This window comes from Ostrea edulis, chromosome 6, assembly GCF_947568905.1.
Source record: "Ostrea edulis chromosome 6, xbOstEdul1.1, whole genome shotgun sequence".
NCBI classification, from domain to species: Eukaryota; Metazoa; Mollusca; class Bivalvia; order Ostreida; family Ostreidae; genus Ostrea; species Ostrea edulis.
In genome coordinates this window covers 88356637-88383324 of record NC_079169.1, presented here as the reverse complement: position 1 = coordinate 88383324, position 26688 = coordinate 88356637, and the positions used below count along the sequence as shown (strand labels likewise).

The window sequence follows — 26688 nt, the reverse complement described above, 5'->3', positions numbered from 1 at the left end:
TTCCAAGGCTCTTCAGCATCCTGTTTGCAGTCATGTTGCGATCAGTTCTTTCCAAGTCTAGTGCAGAGTCACCATAAACTACAGATCAGATGGACATGTCTGTGCAAACTTAAGGCAAAGATCAAAGTGCAGCAGGCTTTACTTCAGGACTTGCTGTTTGCAGATGATTGTGCCTTAGCAATCACTTCCAAGGACGACCTCCAAGTCTAGTCTACTCCTATCGGAGGCATGCGGTTCATTTGGCCTCGCAATCAGTCTCAAGAAATCAGAGTTACCTGTACTCCACCAGGCCAAGTTGCAATCAGTGCCACATGAGCCATGCATCAAGGTTCAGGAGATACAGTAGCAAAATGTAGATGTGTTCACCTATCTCGGCAGTCGCGTGACATCTGATCGTAGCCTGGATAAGGAAATATCCAGTTGTCTGTCCAAAGCTAGTGCTTCCTTCGGTCGCTCCTGGACTAGACTGTGGAGTGAGTGCGGCCTAAAACTGCAAACTAAGGTAGCCGTCTACAGAGCAGTTGTCCTGACATCACTACTGTATGGTTGTGAGACCTGGACCCCATATAGGTGCCACATAAAGCAACTGGACCAATTCCATCAAAGTTAATGGGTATCAAGTGGCACGACAGGATCACCAATGCAGGTGTTAAACCGTGCAAATCTACCTGTCGTCGAAGCTTTGTTAATCAAGACTCGTATGGACCGGTCCAGTGATGAGAATGGGTGTCGACCGTATCTCCAAACAGCCTTGCTACGAGCACACGCAATCTAGGAGCTTCCTTGAAATGCCACAAGGATGCAGTCAATACTGCTCTCAAAGCCTGTGACAGCAAAGTTGATGAATGGGAGTCCCTGGCCAAAGACCATGACGCATGAAGGACTGTGGTCAACAAAGGCGTCAAGTTCTTTGAAACCAAATGTGTTGATGGCCTGGAAGTGAAACGTCAGGCAAGAAATGAGAGACAGCAGAGCACATCCTGCAACATAGCTTGTCCGCAGTGTGGAAAACTATGCATCCACATGCAGACTCCGCAGTCACGAGGCGATACTGAAAGGACAGCTATCCAAGAAGTATAACCCTCCTGTGATATGTCTCAGGTATGATACCTTCTTTGCAAATAGGTTCCATTATTCCGCCTTGGGCTTAAGGCCAACCTGGTACAATTGATTGAATACATCTCTATCTCCAAACAATTGTCAACAACAATTGTATCATCTAGATATACCAAGCACTAGTCCAGCTAAGGACCTTCTGAAAGCACTGTCTCCACGAGTCGCTCAAAGATTGCAATTAGAAATACAGACCAAAGGGCAGAACATTAAATTAGGAATCACTGTCTAGTTTGGTGTGATTAACTACAACAGAAATCGTGTTAATTTGCATTACGGCTACGAGGAATCATGTAAACAGATTTGGAGGAACATGTTTTCAAGTTTATTAGGCCCAGTGCCTTTATCAAAACCTTGCTAAATTACTTAATGTTCTCAAGTTTCTTAAGCCCAGTGCCTTAATCAAAACTTTGCTAAATTACTTAATGTTCTCAAGTTTCTTAGGCCCAGTGCCTTAATCAAAAGCTTGCTAAATTACTTATTCTTCATTCTTACAAAAGATTTTAACCCCATATTGTGACACCCCCAGCCGTATTCCAAAGTTGTGTGGACTCATTTTTTAAGAATGGGGCTAGAATAGGGGATCAAATTTTACACAACACATAAATATCAACAATAAAATCTCCAAAACACAGAGGTCCATGTTAGTAATATTATTATATTATCATATATACACATCCCCATGTTGTGTGGATTCAAAGGTAGCCGTGGCCTTGTACGGCTGGGGGTGTCACGGGTTAAAATCTTTTGTAAGAATGAAGAGGGTACAGATCTTTTAAAAATCTTCTTATGAAGAACAGCAAGGCCAAAGCAACTCCATCTTCGCAAGCCAAGTGTTTTCGGTCCGCTTCGCTCCCCACAAATGCGAAGCGGACCGAAAACACTTGACTTCCGAAGATGAAGCAACTCAGGTAAGTATTATAACCTACGAACCTCTCAACATCAAATTTCATGTTTGTTTAGTAGCAGGAGGCATTTTTGTGTTGGATGTGGGGGATAATTCCCTGCTGTGCGCATGCCATTTAGTGCACGTACTCCTACAATCTATATAAAACACTTATCAATGACCTTTAATATATAAACAAAACTAAAATACTTTATACATCACTTATCAAATAGTCATCATACAAGTATGTACAATAATATAGAATATACACAGAGTGTTTCATATTAAATGCTGTATGTAACAACTTTTAAAATATTTTAAGTACCCAAAAGATTACATTACTGACGTAGCAATTTAAAAATAATGCAGGGAGCGATTTAGTGATGAAAATGCTAAACACAAAAAATATAACACCAAAAATCCAACATTTTGTTCCCAAACACTAAAAGTATCAAATCATTACTTTTATTTGTGACAACTTTATTTCACGATTTACTAGTGATAAACTGGTTCCCAGCGACTAATTTTCGCAACCAAGATTATCTTAAGCATATGAAAGAACCAAGATTATCTTAAGCATATGAAAGAACCAAGATTATCTTAAGCATACGAAAGACATTAAAGGTCTGGTTTGCGGCAACAAATATTCGCATTGATGAAATTCTTGCAAACCTCGTGAAAATTCCTCGCACATGAATAAAAGTTGCTTTACAGTATTCGAAAAGGGTAGATAACTCTACATCTCATAAATAAACAAAACTTTGGTGCCAGCAGTAAAACAATGCAAACTCGACATTGGTCAATCTTGATTTGAAATTGCATTATGGGATGCACTCTATCAGTCCTATTTTGAATGCTATACTTTACCTAAATTGAAGATAAATATCAGGACAAAAAGTTATGCATTTCATGACTTGCACCAATAGCAGTAAACGATATACCCACTTGGCTATTTCTATATTTTCTTTATTATATGATTCTTTCTCGGATAGGTACACATTAAATAAATTGCATTACACAGTTAATAACCAAATGGGAAAATCCTCTGGTCAATGCCTTCCAGAAGAAGCGAAGTCACTTTTTTGTTTCATTTTGGCAATCAATACTGGGATTTTCCAAATTTTAATAGTCTAAGAATATTAGATATCATATACTTTTTGTTTTCAAATATATCATACATCATTCAAAATTTTTGATCTTGCTCAACTGTGAGCAAACATGGAAATGATTCATGTAATGTGAAACACTCTATTTATAGAAACATAAAAAAAAACCAATTGCTGCAATCAGTTCTTCCTTTACAGCTGAGAGCTCATCATGATCACAGATTGTAGAGTAAAAAACTGTACATAATAAATAGTGTAATGACACAGTAAAACACATCCCAAAGTCTAAAACAGTCCCAATGGCAGGATTGTCATCTGCAGATCTAGGTCAAACAGTCACAATGGCAGGATTGTCATCTGCAGATCTAGGTCTTATGAATCTGAAAATAAATGACAGGACAATTTGAGGGCATGAGCTAGTCAAGAAAATGAAATAAAACTGTCCGAAATTTACTGACACAACATTTTATAAGAAAGGGCTATATATGATTGATTTCTGCCTAATTTGGCAAAAATTCCAGTGAAATCTAATACTGTACACTTATTTAATTCAATGGAGTCATAATTTCATGGATTATCATTTTTGGTTTGGTCTATGGGTATGAAAAAATTCCGCCAACTTACTTATGGCTTACATGAAAATAGCTGACATACTTCAAGTCCACTGGGATAAAATTACGCTGATTTCAAGTGACTGCGGATGTCGCGGAAATAAGTACCGCACGTAAAGTTCTATGTTTACAGTCATTCATCTGTTCAAACTTTACCTCTCATGTACTAAGTCTAGGAATACAACACACTATTAGGTCAAAAGCAAGGTCTGTGTCAAATACGAGCTTCAAGAATTCAAATATTTGATGTGAAGAAACTAAATTTTTGATATCGAGAATTATCAGGAAATAAGCGAAAAAATGTCAGTCCATAAAGCAACATTTCTTATGAAGTCAGAAAATTCAGCAGTTTATTGTCCACTGTCATTTTGTTGACTGAAAATGGCATTTTAAGAATTTGATAAACAATGCATGACTTTGGGTACATTAATGATATAATTAATCAACAATGCATGAAATGAAATGGATAATAACCATCTTTAAACTATGAACTATACAGATTTGGAAATGAAGTTAAACAAGGCAGCATGCATATACAACACTAAATAAAAACAATTTGTACAATCTTCAAGCAGATATATATAGAAGATATGCACTATAGTGTTCTAGTAATGCATGCAAGCAAAAATCTTGAACTGAATAATTATCAGACCACAGACTGTAAAATCAGTGGCACCAGGAATAGTTAGATTACATTAAATTCTAATTAAAGCTTGTTCATCATCTATCTGTAGGAAAGCTTTTCACTTTTCCCTTTACTTCTCAAGAACTACACTGTACAAAGCCAGTTTCATTCAAACTTGGTTGAAGTGGACTTTTTTTCATATGAATGACCACACTCCTTGCAACAAGCTAAAAATAGATCTGAAGTTCTATCTCTAATAGTTTCAATATTCTAGAGGATGGTCAGAGGAAGGAATGAAAAAAAGTGTTCCTTAAGTGTCACTATGGCCTGCAGATGGTGCAAAAATGGGTGGGGTGCTTAAAAGGCTTTTATTTTGCGAGACCTTAATTTTTGCGTGGATATGATAATGTATAAATTATTCATGAGACACAACCTTTACAAATCATTTCAGGACTGAAGTGAATGTCATCTCTGAGTCTCTTATTACTCGGTTTAACATCAGAAACATTACTGATGTTCTCCAGACATGTAGGCTGAGATGGTTAGGTCATATTGAGCGTAGTACTGGTTGGATATCGCAGGTTCGTACATTGAATGTCAATGAGCTCCAGGCAGACCAAAGCTGACATTGTAAAACGAGACCTTGAGTCTACAGGATTGGATAGTAAAACGAGACCTAGAGTCTACAGGATTGGATAGTAAAACGAGACCTAGAGTCTACAGGATTGGATAGTAAAACGAGACCTAGAGTCTACAGGATTGGATAGTAAAATGAGACCTACAGTCTACAGGATTGGATAGTAAAACGAGACCTACAGTCTACAGGATTGGATAGTAAAACGAGACCTACAGTCTACAGGATTGGATAGTAAACGAGACCTACAGTCTACAGGATTGGATAGTAAAACGAGACCTAGAGTCTACAGGATTGGATAGTAAAACGAGACCTACAGTCTACAGGATTGGATAGTAAAACGAGACCTACAGTCTACAGGATTGGATAGTAAAACGAGACCTACAGTCTACAGGATTGGATAGGATCAAGGCTCTGAATCGCCAAGTATGGAAAAACAAACTTCGACCTCGACAGGACAGCCAGGCCTCACCAGAGTTCCCGAAACGCGCCGGTCCATCGGGCATCCTCGATAAATTTTGAATGGGGCCGGCAAAATCCAAATTTTATCGGTCAAAATGTCCGGCAGATTTTATGGACTATTTTGAAATTTAAAAACATCTGAACAAATATAACTAAATGTAATAGTCATTTTATTAGTTACAAAAAATAACTATTAATTAAAAGTGGAGGGAAAAGCCAAACAAACGCGTAGTTTTGTTTTTTTAATCTGGATAAATTCGCGGGTTCTTTTTTTACACACGTACGACAATTTCCTATTGGAGTTGACCAACATTGGGCATGTGGCCAATAAAGTGGAATTCGGGTGCCACAGGTACTAAAAGAAAAGAAAAAGACAGTCAGAAAGACAATGATGGGGATAAAGGAAGTAAGAGGGAAAGAAAATTCCACAAGAAATGGCTAGATGATTGGAAATGGCTGGTCTATGATGGATATATGATGTTTTGTAAAGTTTGCATCTCTTACGAGGAATCGGGGAAAGGTCGGTCAAAATATCCAATAAATTTTGTGAAAGGTTCAAATAACTTTAGAACTAGCGCTTTATTAGATCATGAGAAGTCGACTTTTCACAAAGATGCAACGGATTTTGAGACCACGAAAACGAATCCAAAGGAGGCACCAGCTAGAAGATCCAGGACATTCTAACTGTTATGGACTTACTGCGTACACTCCCTGCCACTTCTGTTGTCAATGAGGCCTCCTTCAACCAGATGAAAATGACCAAGACAAACAGGAGACAGCGTTTGAGTAACAAGCACCTTGATGATTGCATGGTTATTCAGCTGGAGTCGAGTGATATTTTGAACTTTGATCCAACAGAAGCAATTAATAAATGGATGGTAATTATAACATGTATTGTAATAGTTTAATTTTTGTTTTATTCGGTAGTTTCGATTTTAATCACGTATATATATATGATAATGAACATATTTTGTAGACATCAAGTAAGCAGCCAAGAAGATTGACCTATGCTAGATCTACTTGCAACAAGAACAGCGAACAACAAGACGAAGACATTATGATTCAGGAAGTGACACAGGATGAGGAACCTAAGAATACAACAGTTGCTGAATCGGACCCTGAGACTGCAGATGACTGTGACTACGAGACGGACTGTGACTCTGACAACGAACAGACAGAAGACTTTAATGACAGAGCAATTGAACAAACTGTGCATGAAATGGAAATAGAAATAAATTATTAGTCCGATCTATGTTAATTTTATCTCTTTTTATTTAAAACAACAATGTCCGGTAAATTTCACAATTGTCCGGTAAATTTTGAATATTTACCGGACAATTGTCCTACAGATTTTTTACTAGTTTCGGGAACTCTGCCTCACCCTTGCAAATGGATTAATTTGGCCTGGATAATCAAAATGGATGATGATGATGATGATGACTAAAGAAGATCTGGCCAGGACAAGAAAATTAATTATGGCATACTGCCGATCCCTTCGACCGTAACTCTCTGTGTATGACTTCATTCAGGGTTATGACACATGAATAACCCCTGAGTTCACACACGAGCTATCAATACTGGAATCCCCAAAATTCTGCTATAAGTCATATGATAAGGTTCAGAGTAACTACCAAAATTACAATTCTGATATAAAAAGAATCCAAGCTCCTTTGTTTGGACATAAAAAGGGCTGGAAAGTCAAGGAGAATGCTACACCCGAGAAAGTTAAGGAGGAATGCTACACCCGAGAAAGTTAAGGAAGAATGCTACACCAGAAAATCCAAAAGTGAATGGAGAGTGGAGGTTATGCATAATAATATTTTGATATTAAACAGTTTCAAATTTAAGTTATTTAGATTGAAATGCAGTTTTAGTTGAAAGTAATCTTTTAATAACAAGATGTGTTTGTGAAACACAAATGCCCCCGATAATGGCCAATTCCAAAGATGGCCAAGGTCACAAGGGCAAATATCTTGGTACCAGTAGAAAGATCTTGTCAAAAGAAATACTCATGTATAATATGAAAGCTCTAATATTTACCATTTAGAAGTTATGACCAATGTAAAAAAAATTAAAAGTAAGTTAAATGTCAAGGTCAAAAGGTTTAATACCCAAGAGAAGGTCTTGTCACAAGGAATACTCATGTGAAATATCAAAGCTCTATCACTTACTGTTCAAAAGTTATTAGCAAGGTTAAAGTTTTCAAAAAGTAGGTCATACTCCAAGGTCAACGGATCAAAAATGTTGGTACCCACAGAAAGGTCTTGTCACAATGAATACTCATGTGAAATATCAAAGCTCTATCACTTACTGTTCAAAAGTTATTAGCAAGGTTAAAGTTTCAAACAGAATGACAGACAGGACAAAAACAATATGCCCCCCGATCTTCAATCTCGGGGGCATAAAAAACCAGACAAACTTGAACCATGACTGACAGTTCAGCAGTCAACATGTTCACTGACTGAGCTACACAATCTACAGATCAGCAGTCAACATGTTAATCTACTGAGCTACACAGCTAGACAATCTACAGATCAGCAGTCGACACGTTAATCTACTGAACTACACAGCTAGACAATCTACAGATCAGCAGTCGACACGTTAATCTACTGAGCTACCCACCCAGACAATCTACAGATCAGCAGGGGACACGTTAATCTACTGAGCTACACAGCTAGACAATCTACAGATCAGCAGTCGACACGTTAATCTACTGAGCTACACAGCTAGACAATCTACAGATCAGCAGTCGACACGTTAATCTACTGAGCTACACAGCTAGACAATCTACAGATCAGCAGTTGACACGTTAATCTACTGAGCTACACAGCTAGACAATCTACAGAGCTACACAGCTAGACAATCTACAGATCAGCAGTCAACATGTTAATCTACTGAGTTACACAGCTAGACAATCTACAGATCAGCAGTCGACACGTTAATCTACTGAGCTACACAGCTAGACAATCTACAGATCAGCAGTCGACACGTTAATCTACTGAGCTACACAGCTAGACAATCTACAGATCAGTAGCAGACACGTTAATCTACTGAGCTACCCAGCTAGACAATCTACAGATCAGTAGTCGACATGTTAACCTAATGAGCTAGACAATTAGATTTAAAAGGAACATACATGTGATGCTGATATTTATATTTTCATGCAAGTTTCAAAAGGAAGTCAGCCATTATGACGATGTATCATACCTCCTTAACATGAAATTAACAAGAGTGCATTTTGCTACACTACTTTTACTGAGGCTATGGTGCATTGTTGCAAGCCATACCTATTGTCTCCGTTTACAGGTACTACCAGACTCGTGGCTAGCGACAATGACTATGGTGCAGTTATATGTCAAGTTCTATCATATGAAATATGACTGATACAGTGATATGAAAAAAGTATTACATGATCCATCACCCAACAAATTCTAACCTGCCCATATGCATGTCAGTGACTTTTGTTAGCCCCGCCCACAACAGCAGCAGCTGCCTTGGTTACCAATTTAGGAATATTCACTAAGGTTTTGTTGACCATGTTCACACCTTCATGAGGAATGTGTAAATTTGATATGTCTAGAAAGTGAAAACAAGCATGCATTCAACAAGGCATGCTAATAAAACAAAGAGTTAACACATGTACTTTAATCATTTTCAGAAATTTTGCCAAGAAATTTTACGGTAGTGCAGAACCTGGTCTCGTGAACAACACTAATACAATCATAAAATAGTGGATAAATTTCTGGGCACAATCTGAGAGATTTTTCATGCTAAAGCTTTAAATCCAAACTTATTTAAGATTGTATTTTTCAGTGTGTGGTATTTTTTTAAATGAGGAAATTTGTTTCAATAAACTGAATATTGTAATTCATGAATGTCGATTCTTCTCTAAAACTAGCGTAATCAGTAAGGATTTTAGTAGCTGCTCTACAGAGTTAGTTCTACGTGTAGAGGACACCTCTAGACTAATTACACTCACCCTTTGGAACAATCTTTTTTGTTACTTCTTGGACACTGTTAGCGATTGGCTGTTGAACAGCTGGATGGCTATCAAGGACTCGAGACAAATCTGCAACAAAACACAACCCTCTACAGATAGTGAAAAAAAAAAAAAGAGGACCAGGGGCCTCAATGCTCACCTAGGTCACCGTTATTGCAAATTCTAAGTTTTAGTATCCCTACCAGTAAAACAGCTTTCTTGTGATACACAGAAAAAATTCTGTTGTGTAATAATTTTGACAGGTTATTATTAAAGGTAAAAGAGATAATGACATTGTGAAATTTATTGCATGAAGAGCTTTATAGATAGCCAAATGACCAACCATTCTAATGGTTATGTGCATATACAAAGGGTACAATAACATAATCATCATAAAATCTAAATGACCAGCTGTTCTAATGGTTATGTGCATATCCTTGGGGGTGGGGGGGTGGGGGGGGGGGTGGGGGTGGAATAAAAATATCATAACATAACACCCGTATTGTGAGCAGGAAAATGGTACTGTCGTTGCATGAACTGTAGCTCTCTGGTTCATCCCAACCCCAGAGGCAGTGAACTACAGCTCTGCAGGTACATGTATTTTTAAAGATTACACGTATGTGGATATAAAGCATATCGTTTGAAATAGGAAGTATCGGGAATACATATACACAAGTAAATCCATTAGTTTACATTAAATTCAACTGACCTTCAACAATCTGATGATATGCAAAATGGAGATAGAGTAAAAACAGCAGATGGATGGCTGCCAGCATGCAGGCCAGAATCAGCCGCTGAGATTTCCCGTTAGTCCTCGATACAATCACCCCCACCTGTATAACAAAAGAAAAAAATTTGTTAGAAACAGACTCATGAGACAGTATCAGGCATATTATAATCTGCTAGACACCAGCTGGTATTTATTTACATATAAAAAATACTGTTAGCAATGTTTATATATTTACATATTGCAAAATTCATTTAAAAATTCAAACTTCATAATATCCAGTGTATACGTGCATTTAGAGTTTACACACTATTTATTCAATCTATAAATTGATGGATGGATCAGCAGGTTTAGCCTATATGAGGCCTCTCCATACTTCATATCTACCTGTATACAATGTAAGTACAGGTACAACTAACAAGAGGAATACTTTTATCTGAACTGCGTGGGTTAAATATAGATCTAGATCACCATTTTTAACGTGGATAATCCTCCAAACACCGCCCATAATAAATAGAAGAAGAGATGATCATGTGAAGTGTGAATCAGGGTCCCCAACAAAATAACCACACAGTGCCCCGCTAGTCCATATCCCTGTAAAATAAACATAGTATAGAATCAGGGTCCTCAACAAGATTACCACACAGTGCCCCGCTAGTCCGTATCCCTGTAAAATAAATAAACATAGTATAGAATCAGGGTCCTCAACAGGATAACCACACAGTGCCCCGCTAGTCCATATCCCTGTAAAATAAATAAACATAGTATAGAATCAGGGTCCTCAACAAGATAACCACACAGTGCCCCGCTAGTCCATATCCCTGTAAAATAAATAAACATAGTATAGAATCAGGGTCCTCAACAAGATAACCACACAGTGCCCCGCTAGTCCATATCCCTGTAAAATAAATAAACATAGTATAGAATCAGGGTCCTCAACAAGATAACCACACAGTGCCCCGCTAGTCCGTATCCCTGTAAAATAAATAAACATAGTATAGAATCAGGGTCCTCAACAAGATAACCACACAGTGCCCCGCTAGTCCATATCCCTGTAAAATAAATAAACATAGTATAGAATCAGGGTCCTCAACAGGATAACCACACAGTGCCCCGCTAGTCCGTATCCCTGTAAAATAAATAAACATAGTATAGAATCAGGGTCCCCAACAGGATAACCACACAGTGCCCCGCTAGTCTGTATCCCTGTAAAATAAATAAACATAGTATAGAATCAGGGTCCCCAACAAGATAACCACACAGTGCCCCGCTAGTCCGTATCCCTGTAAAATAAATAAACATAGTATAGAATCAGGGTCCCCAACAAGATAACCACACAGTGCCCCGCTAGTCCGTATCCCTGTAAAATAAATAAACATAGTATAGAATCAGGGTCCCCAACAAGATAACCACACAGTGCCCCGCTAGTCCATATCCCTGTAAAATAAATAAACATAGTATAGAATCAGGGTCCCCAACAAAATAACCACACAGTGCCCCGCTAGTCCGTATCCCTGTAAAATAAACATAGTATAGAATCAGGGTCCTCAACAAGATAACCACACAGTGCCCCGCTAGTCCATATCCCTGTAAAATAAATAAACATAGTATAGAATCAGGGTCCCCAACAAGATAACCACACAGTGCCCCGCTAGTCTGTATCCCTGTAAAATAAACATAGTATAGAATCAGGGTCCTCAACAGGATAACCACACAGTGCCCCGCTAGTCTGTATCCCTGTAAAATAAAGAGATATAATATACCCTTCTGTGTGTAAACATATCAGTTACAATACAGTCAGGTCAATAAAGAGAAATACAGACTGTAGAAAATCTTAATTCCGTGTGTAAATGTCTTAGTTACAATGCAGTCTACCTACCAGCAGTGACAGCAGCTGGACACTGGTGATGTGTGCATTGCAGACGTATGACATGAACCACATCAGAGCAGACGTCCCCCACCAATATGTAAAGCACACGCCAAAGGCTGTTCCCATCAGAGTGCCTTCTTCCTGCAAGCATCAGAATATCCATGTTAACATGAGATCATATCATACATTCCAAAAAAAAAAAGAAAAGCCGTTTCATAGTATTTCCACTAAATTCCATTCTTTTATACAATCAAAACATTCATGATCTTTTCGATGTGTTTGTTAAAATTTTTATTTTACATTTTGGGAACACTTCGAGCTATAGCCAGACTTTAGTTACGATCAAAGTAAAATTTCTAAATTGTCTACACCCTGATGTCTTGGCCAGGTAAATTACAGGTAAGTAACAATGACCATAGATAAGCTCCGCCCACATCCAGTGATCCGTGAAAAAAACCGTATGGTATTTTTGTTGGGTCTTTTAGTTACGATCAAAGTGAAATTTCTACATTGCCTACTTACCACTCGATGTTCTGCGGCTTTCATTTGAAACAGAAGCAGCGCTATCAGTGTGAAGACGACCATCAACGGCCCGTAGAGTTCTCGGTACGCTCTCTAAATCACCAAAAAAATAAATCACTGCTAAACAAAACCGCAAAAACATTGTATGGGTCATCTGTTGTGAACTTTTCAATTCTTAAAGCTGTATGACCCAATGTTCAAATTATTTTAGTACATATTACCTTAAAGCAGATTAATTACTTTAAAAAGTTATTAACTTTCCCTTAATTACATGCTTGAAAACATCTGTATGTAAAAGAAAACAGTGAGAATATTATTTAGAAAGTAAATATAGTGTGGTACATATATAAATCATCCCATAAATTATGCAGTGTGAAGACGTCTATAAATAGACCCACGTGTGTCAGGGGAATCCCAACATGATGTATTAACTCATACGCAACTGTCTGGTTTTAAGGCTGAAAGAGCGTAAAACAACGAACTTATGGCACGGTACTGTTGTAACAAAATACACAGCTTTACACAGATAAGACCACTGATGAGTCATGTGACTGTCACTTGAAATAGCAGAGTGACGTGGTTATTTGTAAACATCGATTTAAAATCAAATAATTTTGGTTAAAACAGGTGAAATAATGTATAATATGTCATACAGTCTCATAACTACATACGTGCGATGATTTAATAGCGTTTTTACGAGATGGAAAAATATATTGTAATTCGGACCATATAGCTTTAAACAGCATATAAATTTTACAATTGACACCAATGTTGAATAAACCCTGGAAAAATTCTTCATTTCTTTGAAAATAAAATAAAATTCAAATAGCTTGACATATATGTTTCTGAAAAAAAAATGTCCTACCTGTTTTTCTGATGAAGGCATTCTTGGTAAAAATGATTGAAAAAGTCTACAACAAAATAAAAGTTCTCTGTTGTTATACAGTTTGAGAGGACAGCTGTTTTCTATGCAGAAATTCATTTTGTACAGTCTGTATATTTAAGGTTGATCGATCCTCAAGTGATGTCATACGTTTTTGCAAAATCTTTTAATTATTTAATCAAACTTTGAGCATGATAGAAATATATCTTTCAGAGGAATTTTATTCATTGGATAAAACAAAAAATTTGGTAAACTATTAATACTGAAAAAGTTTATATTTTCCATAGATAATCAATTATCTAAATTTTAAAAAAAATGTTGTCAAGAGCAATAACTCCAATGCTGGAATTTCCTCTACTGTATGTCTGTTATACAACAATTTCCCTAATATCCACAATTAATTTATACATATTTATGAATTGGCAGTTTTTTTTAACCTGCTGACATTTAAAATTTGTCATTTCAACAAGTTTTTATCTATCTTTATTATTCTATTTAATGAAAATGTGTGATTTTCTGACATATATACTTTTGCTTTTGCATGTCTGACATCTTTAAAAAGGTGGCAACATACACATTTTTTTTGGTTATTAATTAGATTAAACTAAATTGAGTGGAAATTAATAGTTTTTCCACTTTCAACCATTAATATTGATTAAGTCACATGAAGGTGGAACTACCTTAAGAAATAAATATCAATTTTGAAAATACATGAGGGTATGAAATGTGACACTTCAGGCATCATTACAATTTGTCAAGATGTCAAAGGCAAAAGTAAATATTGTAGAAATGAGAGTGTTAAATATCTGATATCTAACCTTAAGTGGACTTTATGCGGTTCCACATTAATGTAAATATTGTAGACATGACAGTGTTAAATATCTGACCTAATGTGGACTTCATGTGGTTCCACATTAATGTAAATATTGTAGACTTGACAGTGTTAAATATCTGACCTAATGTGGACTTCATGTGGTTCCACATTAATGTAAATATTGTAGACTTGACAGTGTTAAATATCTGACCTTGTACAGACTTCATGTGGTTCCACATTAATGTAGATATTGTAGACTTGACAGTGTTAAATATCTGACCTTGTGCGGACTTCATGCGGTTCCACATTAATGTAAATATTGTAAACATGACAGTGTTAAATATCTGATATCTGACCTTGTACAGACTTCATGTGGTTCCATATTAATGTAAATATTGTAGACATGACAGTGTTAAATATCTGATATCTGACCTTGTACAGACTTCATGTGGTTCCATATTAATGTAAATATTGTAGACATGACAGTGTTAAATATCTGATATCTAACCTTGTGCAGACTCCATGTGGTTCCACATTAATGTAAATATTGTAGACATGACAGTGTTAAATATCTGACCTTGTGTGGACTTCATGCGGTTCCACATTAATGTAAATATTGTAGACATGACAGTGTTAAATATCTGACCTTGTGCGGACTTCATGCGGTTCCACATTAATGTAAATATTGTAGACATGACAGTGTTAAATATCTGACCTTGTGCGGACTTCATGCGGTTCCACATTAATGTAAATATTGTAGACATGACAGTGTTAAATATCTGATATCTGACCTTGTACAGACTTCATGTGGTTCCACATTAATGTAAATATTGTAGACTTGACAGTGTTAAATATCTGATATCTGACCTTGTACAGAATTCATGTGGTTCCACATTAATGTAAATATTGTAGACTTGACAGTGTTAAATATCTGATATCTGACCTTGTACAGACTTCATGTGGTTCCACATTAATGTAGATATTGTAGACTTGACAGTGTTAAATATCTGACCTTGTGCGGACTTCATGCAGTTCCACATTAATGTAAATATTGTAGACATGACAGTGTTAAATATCTGATATCTGACCTTGTACAGACTTCATGTGGTTCCACATTAATGTAAATATTGTAGACATGACAGTGTTAAATATCTGATATCTGACCTTGTACAGACTTCATGCGGTTCCATATTAATGTAAATATTGTAGATATGACAGTGTTAAATATCTGACCTTGTGCGGACTTCATGCGGTTCCATATTAATGTAAATATTGTAGACATGACAGTGTTAAATATCTGATATCTAACCCTGTGCAGACTTCATGTGGTTCCACATTAATGTAAATATTGTAGACATGACAGTGTTAAATATCTGATATCTAACCCTGTGCAGACTTCATGTGGTTCCACATTAATGTAAATATTGTAGACATGACAGTGTTAAATATCTGATATCTGACCTTGTACAGACTTCATGCGGTTCCATATTAATGTAAATATTGTAGATATGACAGTGTTAAATATCTGACCTTGTGCGGACTTCATGCGGTTCCATATTAATGTAAATATTGTAGACATGACAGTGTTAAATATCTGATATCTAACCTTGTGTGGACTTCATGCGGTTCCACATTAATGTAAATATTGTAGAAATGACAGTGTTAAATATCTGATACCTGACCTATGCAGACTCCATGTGGTTCCACATTAATGTAAATATTGTAGACATGACAGTGTTAAATATCTGATATCTAACCTTGTGTGGACTTCATGTGGTTCCACATTAATGTAAATATTGTAGACATGACAGTGTTAAATATCTGATATCTGACCTTGTACAGACTTCATGTGGTTCCACATTAATGTAAATATTGTAGACATGACAGTGTTAAATATCTGATATCTGACTTTGTACAGACTTCATGTGGTTCCACATTAATGTAAATATTGTAGACATGACAGTGTTAAATATCTGATATCTAACCTTGTGCAGACTCCATGTGGTTCCACATTAATGTAAATATTGTAGACTTGACAGTGTTAAATATCTGACCTTGTGCAGACTTCATGCGGTTCCACATTAATGTAAATATTGTAGACATGACAGTGTTAAATATCTGATATCTAACCCTGTGCAGACTTCATGTGGTTCCACATTAATGTAAATATTGTAGACATGACAGTGTTAAATATCTGACCTTGTGCGGACTTCATGTGGTTCCACATTAATGTAAATATTGTAGACATGACAGTGTTAAATATCTGACCTTGTGCGGACTTCATGCGGTTCCACATTAAAGTAAGGTCGCAGTATGTCGATATTTCCATACAGACTCCAGGCCCGCTTAGCTTGCTGAGTCCCTGCATTCCATACCTACAATACAAATGTACCACAGTAACATTTAAAAGCATACCAATTACCATGTCTCAATATCCAGTTTTCCTGGTTTTGTTTCACATTATCACCGTGTTTGCCTACTCTCTACTTCATTCATATTGTCACTGAAGTTCAAATGAAATTTTTAAAAATTCTGAATAAAAATATTGAGACTTGTATCTTTAAATATGCATACTATAGATTCCTAAATAAATGCAAGGAATTTTTTATTATGTAATTTAGCAAGAAGCACCACATGTAAAATAAAGTTACTAGCTTTTATTTTTATACTGCCAAAATACATGTAAAAACTCTGGATCAACAGAGCGCTCGCAAATTCATGTTCTCGAGATTTGACATCTACAAGTCATTTTCAGTACTCGCATAAAATAAGGAATATACAGTTGTCATATTTACATACCATTTGAGTGACATTGTCAGTTAATCTCTTTCGAACATCATCTTCCAGTGAACTTCCACCCTTGCCTTCACTTGGTCCTTTGGATACTGAAAATAGAAATCATCTGCATGACAAGCGGTCAAGATCTCTCAGACCACACAAACACTTGTGTCATCAAAAGCAGTCAAAATCTCTCAGACCACACAAACACTTGTGTCATCAAAAGCAGTCAAAATCTTTCGGACCACATGAACACTTGAGTCATGACTGGTACAGCCATTGCAGAGAAAAACTTGATTCTGTCTCAGAAAATTATGCATAGGTCATCCAGATCTATTACAATTCATTTCTTTTCACACGAATAAAGCTTAAAACCATATTAAAGAAGTGGGAAATGGCCTACCAGATCTTAGTGGACAATGCAGCAGTATTGAGCTTAATCATGTTAATGAAGTTAATTGTAATAATTGAATTAACAAACCATCTGTTTCATAGTCAGATCCATCATCAGGTTCATTCACATCTCCAAGATCAATGATAGCAGACTGGTTCTGAAAACAATTCACTGAACTGTTAAAAGGTTGAGCACAATCTCTTGAATTTCACTGAGCGAACATATTTCATCCTTGAAGTTTGTACAACACATTCTAAACAAAAAATAATTCTTAAAACAAAGGAGAATTTTGATTCACAATAATTATTGTTTAGGATTATTAAGATGTCGAGCAATAGTTATCCAATCTTCAGAATAAACTTGAAGAAATAAAACAGATCACCAACACATCATGAGAATGCAGTGCGAATTTTATTTGGTTGACCGGTTTCGACCTTAGGGTGGACGTCACCAGAATAATTTTACATAAAATGAATTTACTGTCAGAAATAAAAAATGCGGCTGACGTTGCTATAAACAATAAAAAATGCGTAGATGTGTACATTAAGTGGCATTGCTTAACAACGCAAATACATACGATATTATTAGCTGGTTTACACTGTTTTGAAATAAAAGATACAAAGTGTATTTACAAACGAGAAAGTCCTATAATATAATGCATTAACAGAATCGTCCGTGAAATGATACAGTTCTATTTTGTTGTGTGAAGCAGATTGTGACATTTTCTAACTGTGACGTGTTACGTTGTGATGTGTTACGTTGTGACGTGTTACGTTGTAACGTGTTACATTGTGACACATTGTATAGTAGTGTCAATAAAATCTTCAGAATAGAATAAAAGTCTATGAGGATCAATGGAATAATGGATTGGCAATCAGGTTACACATTGTAAAGTCATCATACTTTTCTATGCTTCAGTGCAGTCAGGGTAGTGGATAGTTAACAACACAAAAAATTTTCTCTTTTCATGAACAAAAGGCCACACCACTGCACTTAACAAATTCATTCTAAACTAGCTTAATCAAGCTATTTCAAATAGCTTTATATACAGTAGCTTAATAAAGATCTTGAAATAAAAGACACCAGAGTCGTCCACTTCTGCTTCATACTTAGATATTTTACTGAAAGTAGATATTAATGGCAAACTAACAACTCAATTTTATGACAAACGGGATGATTTCAGCTTCTCCACCGTCAACTTTCCATATTTTTGTGGCAATATTCATTTATCACCTGCATACGATGTTTATATCTCTCAACTGATTCGATACGCAAGAGCTTGTTCTGTGTATGGTAAGTTTTTAAATGGAGGCAGGCTACAGTCTGACAACAAGTCGATGGTGCAGGGGTTTCAACAGTCTCGTTTAAAGCCAACATTTCGCAAATTCTATGGTCGTTATAATGATCTAGTTTGCCAGTACAACCTTTCATTGGGTCAAATGCTATCTGATATGTTTCATACTGATTGTAAGGCCGTTCTTGGCACACTAATTTAAACAACGGATAACTCTGTTTACCTGATCCAAGATATTGAGCTCACGGTAGGTGTGACCAGTCGATAGGGGATGCTATCTCCTCCTAGGCACCTGAGCTCACCTCTGGTGTGTCCAGGGGTCCGTGTTTATCCAACTCTTAATTTTGTGTTCCTTATAGAAGTTATGGCATCTGATCCAACCTTTGGTATATTCAGGGGTTCGTGTTTGCCCAACTCTCTATTTTGTATTGCTCATGGATGTTATGAGATTGATCACTGTTCGTTATCTTGGCCTTGAAATAGCTAGGCTAAATCTATTCTCTTTAGAGAAGTCGAGAGGCATAGCCTTCATCGACAGCATTCATATTTTGATTCTGGAAAACGTGTAAATGCCGGAGTTGGTGACAAAACTGTTACAAGGAAATCAAAACTTACTTGCTTTTAATCCATTTTCAACATGCCCCTGTCCCGGGTTTACGTTAACTAGTCTTGGAGCTGTCACAATAGGGGACCAGTTAAGAGAAAAGCAGGCTGACGTAATCAAAGTTGTGATTTAAACCCGGGACAAGGGCATGTTGAAAATGGATTAAAAGCAAGTAAGTTTTGATTTCCTTGTGACGGTTTGTGCATTACTGTTAAATGTTTGAAAACAACTTGTCTATTGCGTAAATCCAGGCACATCTGAGTCGAAACATCGGTCGAAGCATAAACCGTCACCGACTCCAATATTTACACGTTTTCCAGAATCAAAACATGAATGCTTGTGAAGATAAGTCGATGAAGGTTATGCCTCTCGACTTCTCTAAAGAGAATAGGCTAAATCAAGAGATTGTGTTGTTCCTAATCATGACAAAAACTATCTGACTACCCCACAGGTGCTTGGTTTTTTTGTTTGGATTTCTTGGTTGTTAATAAGTTATGACATCTGTATTAGTATACAGAAAACAAGTGCCTGTGGACTAACAATCCCCCCCCCCCCCCCCCCCCCCCATTAAAAATCCAACAGTTACAAACTTACTTTGTAACCTTTTTCTACTGTTCATCATACCCAGCGATTAATTGTGCATACATGATAAATCAGTAATTCAATCTTCTTTAAAACTAATTCATCTACACACGTTTGTTTTTAATATTTACCTGCTGAGCTGGCCAGCCTTGTCCTCGGTCAGCCATGTTGGCATATCCTGTATTCCGGAATATGTACTACACGTTCGAGAAAAGCAATGGTTTGTGAGGATGACACCCGAAAATTATTGTAATAACAATTTCCTGTAAATGTAATGATAAATCTGATTCATTGTTTACCAAATATTTAGATTGAATTTTATGATTTTCTTACTTGTATTCGAAAAAAATCATTTTAAATTATATATTTTTTCAAAGTCATGAGAGTGTTTGATAGATTAGGTAATACAACGTAGTTTCAATCGTAACACAGATCTACTTTCGTTTAGGTAGATGTTGTTATTGTAGGAAAACAAAACAAACAGCCTGGATTTTTTTTTTTAACTGTACTGAGTCAGTATGTTTGGCCTCCTGGTAGCAGGGCGTCTTGTAAGTAAAGATTCAATAAATGATACTTAGTTTAATGCAGTAATTTGTAAACAGGGATTGTCCTACTATTTTCACACAGGTTTAGAATAGTGGGGAAAAATTGACGTGCAGAATGTCCAAATTGGGAATTTTAAATATGACTGCTTTATGCTCAGTAATCAGTAACAGTGAAGAAAAGAAATGTTTTGATGCCTTTTAATGATCTCTCAGCAAAACATGTTATCTATTCATAGCAAAATCTCTTTCAAAGATCTCGGCCTGCAGTCCCCTTGGCCTGGTGCGAAAGAATTTAGATCTAACCGTTAAATCTAATCCATTTCTTTTTCTTAAAAAATTGAACATTTCCCCACTGATCTCAGACAGTTTCTTTGGCGATGTGAGTGACAGAGATCTAAAACTGCCATATCACAAAGGCATCCTCATGAGCAGATAACTTTTCTTTACAATTTTTGACAGCTCTGTGTTGCATTACCCCTCACACGATTATTTTTAAATACAGAAATAATTGTATATATATCACATTGAATCCAGGTCCAGACAGACGTAACACAGGTGTCAGAAAACCAGTTCTTGTTTAACATTCCTGATGCGGATGATATTAATCACTTGGTGATTTTCTTGACTGGACAAATACCATTTCCTGATGGCCTTGGTGCAGCAGGTAATATGTTGACAGTGATACCGTTTAAATGAGCGCATACATATTTTGTAATGTTCATGCAGCAGGTATCGTACGAGAATTGTCTCTCAGTATATATGAGATGACATACCTTGAACATCGATCTTCACATTGACATATTGAATGGAGCATGTCAGCAAGATTTGAAATATATGCATGTGTAAAGAGGCTCAGGTATATTATTTCAAATACTTTCAAAAAAAATTTACACTGAAAGACATTTCATATATTTACATTTTAATCTCTTTAATTGTAGTAAGAAAGTAAGAATGCTCAAGGGAAAATGAAGTGAATGTAAATAAAACATGGTCTGTGTCCCAGCATAGTCCTAACATAGTGTGTGAGTCATTGTCATCATAAACATAGTCCTAACAATGTTTGTGTGTGTCAATGCCATCCTTAAACATAGTCCTAACATAGTGTGTCTGTCAATGTCATCCTAAAACATAGTCCTAACATAGTGTGTCTGTCAATGCCATCCTTAAACATAGTCCTAACATAGTGTGTATGTCAATGTCATCCTTAAACATAGTCCTAACATAGTGTGTCTGTCAATGCCATCCTTAAACATAGTCCTAACATAATGTGTATGTGTCTCAATGTCTTCCTTAAACATAGTCCCGAGATAGTGTGTCTGTCAATGTCATCCTTAAACATAGTCCTAACATAGTGTGTCTGTGTCATCCTAAAACATAGTCCTAACATAATGTGTCTGTGTCTCAATGTCATACTAAACATAGTCCTTACATAGTGTGTGTGTATCAATGTTATCCTTAAACATAGTTGTAACATAGTGTGTGTGTGTGTGTAAATTTTATCCTTATACATAGTCCTAATATAGTGTGTATATCTCTCTCAATGTCATCCTAGAACATAATCCTAACAAAGTGTGTGTCTCTCAATGTCATACTAAAACCATAGTCCTAACATAGTGTGTGTCTCAATGTCATCCTAAAACGTAATCCTAACATAGTGTGTGTGTGTGTGTGTGTTACTCAATGTCCTCCTAGAACATAGTCCTAACATAGTGTGTGTCAGTTTTATCCTTAAACATAGTCCTAACGTGTGTGTGTTTCAATGCCATCCTAAACATAGTCCTAATATAGTGTGTGTGTCTCAATGTCATCCTAAAACATAGTCCTAACATAATGTGTCTCAATGTCATCCTAAAACATAGTCCTTACATAGTATGTGTCTCAATGTCATCCTAAAACATAGTCCTAACAGTGTATGTGTGTCGATGTCATACTAAACATAGTCCTAATATAGTGTATGCTCTGCATAGTCATAACATAATCAGTGTGTTTCAAGAATTCAGTCTCCAGTGATTTTTCAACATTCTTCAAAAGGGTCCTGTGGCTTTCGAATTGGGAAAACTTGTCAACATTTTCATCAAATTTGGAAAACCTAGACATTATTGTAAATATGCTAAATATATCATATCAAACAAGAAATCAAACACAAATTGATGTCATTCTTCTTTTATTTTACATACATGTATTTAACTTTCTTTTCTTTAAGCTCTTAAAATTTTTTACTATTCTTTCTAAATCATCTAGAATTGATGCGTCTTTGTCATGTCGTACATAAACTATTCACATTGAACTTATCTTTTAGCAAATATGTTTTCCACCAGTTTTTATTATTGGGAAAAGTGCAAGTTAAATTGTGAAAAAAATTATAATTTTTGGGAGGGGAAAGGGCCGATATTCAGTTTTAAAACGGGTCTTAAAAAATCACTGGTCTCCCGGCTATGTCTTGGATCTAGCTGTTTGGCAACACTTCAGTCTCCCTGCTATGTCTTGGATCTAGCTGTTTGGCAACACTTCAGTCTCCCTGCTATGTCTTGGATCTAGCTGTTTGCATCATTCTACATTCTAGTTTTTATGCCCCTGAGATCGAAGGTCAGAGGACATATTGTTTTTGTCCTATCTGTCATTCTGTCTGAAACTATAACCTTGCTAATAACTTTTGAACAGTAAGTGCTAGAGCTTTGATATTTCACATGAGTATTCCTTGTGAGAAGACCTTTCCGTGGGTACCAACATTTTAAACCCTGTGACCTTGACCTTGGAGTTTGACCTACTTTAAAAAAAATTGGCATTGGTCATAACTTCTAAATGGTAAATATTAGAGATTTCATATTGTACATGAGCATTTCTTGTGACAAGATCTTTCTACTGGTACCAAGATATTTGTCCTTGTGACTTTGGCCATTATTGGGGGCATTTGTGTTTCACAAACACATCTTGTGTATGTGTATGCCTGTATAAATATGTCACATACCAATAGTAATGACAAAATTACCTGCACTTCTTTGGTCAATAAAGTTGATATAAAATTCATGTATAGATTCTTCTATTTTTGTGATTAATCTCATAACTACATGTATTATCTTTTTCAGTATATTTTTCTTTTCCCAACCCACAAGGACAATCTTGGTCTCTGTTAGGGCATATCACCAACACAAAACCAAGTGCTATCTTCAAAATAACCAACATAAAGAAAGGTAGGCCAGACTGAGTCTGAATGAGTCTGCTGATGCCTGATCTCAGTATACTGTGTTGTGTACGTTAGAGTACAAAGGTAGGCCAGACTGAGTCTGAATGAGTCTGCTGATGCCTGATCTCAGTATACTGTGTTGTGTGTGTTAGAGTACAAAGGTAGGCCAGACTGAGTCTGAATGAGTCTGCAGATGCCTGATCTCAGTGTACTGTGTTGTGTGTGTTACAGTACAAAGGTAGGCCAGACTGAGTCTGAATGAGTCTGCTGATGCCTGATCTCAGTATGCTGTGTTGTGTATGTTACAGTACAAAAGTAGGCCAGACTGAGTCTGAATGAGTCTTCTGATGCCTGATCTCAGTATACTGTGTTGTGTGCGTTACAGTACAAAGGTAGGCCAAACTGAGTCTGAATGAGTCTACTGATGCCTGATCTCAGTATACTGTGTTGTGTGCGTTACAGTACAAAGGTAGGCCAAACTGAGTCTGAATGAGTCTTCTGATGCCTGATCTCAGTATACTGTGTTTAGTTATACATGTTACAGTACAAAGGTAGGCCAGACTGAGTCTGCTGATGTCTGATCTCAGTGTACTGTGTTGTGTATGTTACAGTATAAAGGTAGGACAGACTGAGTCTGAATGAGCTGAGTCTGCTGATGCCTGACCTCATTGATTGAAAAATTAAAAATAACCAATCATGAGTAATGAAACAGAGTTGATAATTGGAGAGAGAAAAAAACTGTTACAGTATCTGCCTACTATCTGGAGCCATTGTGATAACACATTTGTAGCATTGTTACAATTATAGAAGGAGTTTATGACAGGGTTAAAGTAAATAATCTTATTAGTTATAATGCAGTATTAGTGATGTCATGACTATATAACATACATTATAGGTATAAATGTCAATTAAAGCAAATCAACAGTCATAGTCTGCCTTTCTTGTATAGCATACATGTACAAGCATAATGTTCTTCACTTGATTAGTTTTTATGAATTCTCAGGTTCTATAAATGAGAATCCTTTTGCTGCCACTATGCCACACGTTTCCCACATGGCCCAGGTGGGGATTTCAGTGGAACCCCTCACCCAGCTCGCTCAGCAGACCCCAGAGGCGGGAACCAATGTCTCTAAAGTGGACTCTTTCGTGGAGTTCTCACAGAAAATGCTGGAAAATTTCTTCAATTATGCCACATCATTTGCAGTAACACAATCCCAGATGACAGCCAATCCTAGCGAGGCTTATGTCACTTTAAATGTTGTTCAGAACTGGTTTCAAAATTTCCAACGTCGATTGCAGCAAAACCCTTATTTCTGGAGAGGATAAACAGGGAGCAGTATGAGGGTGTTCCTAATTCTGGAGAGGATAAACGGAACGGGATGAGGGTGTTCAGGATTAAATGTCTTGATTGTGTTCTAGGTCAGGTTTGAATGAATAAGTATTCTGCTGTTCTGTTGAATGTTCTTAACTTACGGTGAGATCTGAAAAACGCTGCCAGATAGATTATAAATCAGCAATACAAATGGATACTAACCACATGCATTAGAGAATCCAAACTTCATTGTTTTGTATTTTGTATCGTATTAGCATCTGATTTGCATAGATGCAGTCTGAGAGCATTTTGTACCTTCCCCCTATCATAAGTATAATGTATAATAATAATAAGTGATGGTACATGTATGTATTTCATGTTTGCGTACTGCTTGAAATAGTAAATATCCAAACCAAAACCTGTTTATATCTGTAGAGTCTAGTGTTGTTACTTTCAAGTTTTCCTCTCCTTGTTTTTTTTTTTCTAGCTGTGGCACCGCAGAACCAAACTAATGCTTTTGTATCTTCTGTGCTTTTATATATAGTGTTACTTGTTGTGAGACAGTAGCCGTATAAATCTAATAGAGAGGTTGAGATTTTAAATGTCTGCATGTATGTGTACTTGTAATAGAGGTAGTCACCAAAAAACCAGTGTATTACCTCATCACTTTTTGTGTACTTGTAACTAAAAAACCAGTGTATTACCTCATCACTTTTTGTGCTGACATATCATCTACAGAGACATCTACACTTAAGTATTAATGTGAAACTTTGTAGTGTAGAGCATGACGCTGTGTATGAAATTTAAGGTGTATTTTGTCATTCTAGATTTTAATGTAATTCTAATTTACGTATTTTAATCAAATTATTTGAACCAGTTAATTAAAGTCCAAACTTTTTACTGAAAATACAGTTTGCTGTTTGTTTAAATGTTGCTGAAAAATGAAGGGAAACTTCTTTGTTTATTACATGTAGTTGACATTTTTAAAGTCTCAGCCTATCTATTACAAGTGAAACCAAGCATATTTTCAATTCAAATAGAAATTTAGTATATTTACATTTACAACCAAATGTTTTAAGAGCTGTATATTTGCCACTAAAAAATAAATTACAGAAATCCAATCTCTTATATTTTGATTATTCCATCTCTATTAATAACTCTTCTGGACAAAAGTGTGATAGTTTTTTTCATGAAACAAAAAAATCAGTTCTTTTCCTTATTATTGAAGTTATTTATGTACTTGTTTACGGTATAGATTTTTTTTTGTGTGAAAGGATTAACATACAAGTTACTTGCCTCCAAAAGTCACTGGTCAATAGTCGTCCATGTGATGTATGAAATATCGTGATAGACAGTATTGTAATCTCTGTTATATGAGTACATAGAGTGCAGTTACATGGATTAATTAAGCCTTGTGATTGATGCCAATATATTTTATGTGATGCTGTAGGTGATAGGCTGTCTATAGAAGGACACATAGAGCAATGTTAAATTATGGAGAGTGAAATAAAGATAAAAAATCATATACACCATACCTGTGTAAATAAAAATTGCACTGATACACAGGTAAATGATTATTTTTATGCTACACATGAATCCCTCTAGTCACTACATGTAGTAGGTCATTTAAAACTGTCTCTTCAATGACAGAAGTATTGTCATTACATTCACACCAGTTGTATCACACACCACTTGAATCACATACACCACTTGAATCACACACACCACTTGAATCACACACCAGTTGTAGTGTCGGTGGTGTA

General features: G+C 36.2%; 3 protein-coding genes across 6 annotated transcripts in view; 2 read left to right on the top strand and 1 right to left on the bottom strand.

Annotated features, from left to right (window-relative positions):
- The window catches only part of LOC125645932 (protein Hikeshi-like), a 145465-nt gene extending 119419 nt beyond the window's left edge, over positions 1-26046 (top strand). The window contains exons 2-5 of one of the 2 annotated variants that reach the window (XM_056142551.1): positions 20391-20432; positions 20964-21093; positions 23516-23620; positions 24617-26046. In XM_056142551.1, the coding sequence (XP_055998526.1) occupies positions 20403-20432; positions 20964-21093; positions 23516-23620; positions 24617-24939 (588 nt within the window). In that variant the 5' untranslated portion in view covers positions 20391-20402 and the 3' untranslated portion in view covers positions 24940-26046. Of the gene's footprint in view, positions 1-20035; positions 20433-20963; positions 21094-23515; positions 23621-24616 lie in introns of those variants that run through there. The other variant, XM_048871955.2, reaches the window with a different exon arrangement.
- On the bottom strand, positions 2170-20326 carry LOC125645927 (protein YIPF3-like). Of its 3 annotated transcripts, none has more exons than XM_056142547.1 (12): positions 20016-20326; positions 17492-17561; positions 17032-17117; positions 16501-16607; positions 13401-13446; positions 12536-12628; positions 12023-12154; positions 10615-10737; positions 10126-10249; positions 9417-9506; positions 8874-9013; positions 2170-3485 (listed from the first exon to the last, which is right to left on the bottom strand). In XM_056142547.1, the coding sequence occupies exons 1-11, from the start codon at positions 20049-20051 to the stop codon at positions 8889-8891; spliced, it is 1032 nt and encodes a 343-aa protein (XP_055998522.1). In that variant the 5' UTR covers positions 20052-20326; the 3' UTR covers positions 2170-3485; positions 8874-8888. The 3 variants fall into 3 exon arrangements, with proteins under 3 accessions (XP_055998522.1, XP_055998523.1, XP_055998524.1); XM_056142548.1 differs by having other exon boundaries at positions 8874-8983; positions 20016-20253; XM_056142549.1 differs by lacking the exon at positions 8874-9013 and having other exon boundaries at positions 20016-20253.
- Positions 5822-6689, top strand: LOC125645933 (uncharacterized). The gene is made up of 2 exons (XM_048871956.2): positions 5822-6315; positions 6414-6689. Exons 1-2 carry the CDS (start codon positions 6127-6129, stop codon positions 6678-6680), a joined length of 456 nt encoding a protein of 151 aa, XP_048727913.2. The 5' UTR covers positions 5822-6126; the 3' UTR covers positions 6681-6689.
- Positions 26047-26688: the final 642 nt, after the last annotated feature.

Excerpts from the sequence above, each read along its gene's own strand:
- LOC125645933 (XM_048871956.2), top strand. The coding sequence starts at position 6,127 with ATGGACTTACTGCGTACACTCCCTGCCACTTCTGTTGTCAATGAGGCC. Across the intron at positions 6,316-6,413 it reads AAGCAATTAATAAATGGATG|ACATCAAGTAAGCAGCCAAG; the intron begins GTAATTATAACA and ends CATATTTTGTAG.
- LOC125645927 (XM_056142547.1), bottom strand. The coding sequence starts at position 20,051 with ATGGCTGACCGAGGACAAGGCTGGCCAGCTCAGCAG. Across the intron at positions 12,629-13,400 it reads TGCCTTCATCAGAAAAACAG|AGAGCGTACCGAGAACTCTA; the intron begins GTAGGACATTTT and ends TTGGTGATTTAG. Across the intron at positions 10,250-10,614 it reads GATTATCCACGTTAAAAATG|GTGGGGGTGATTGTATCGAG; the intron begins GTGATCTAGATC and ends TTTGTTATACAG.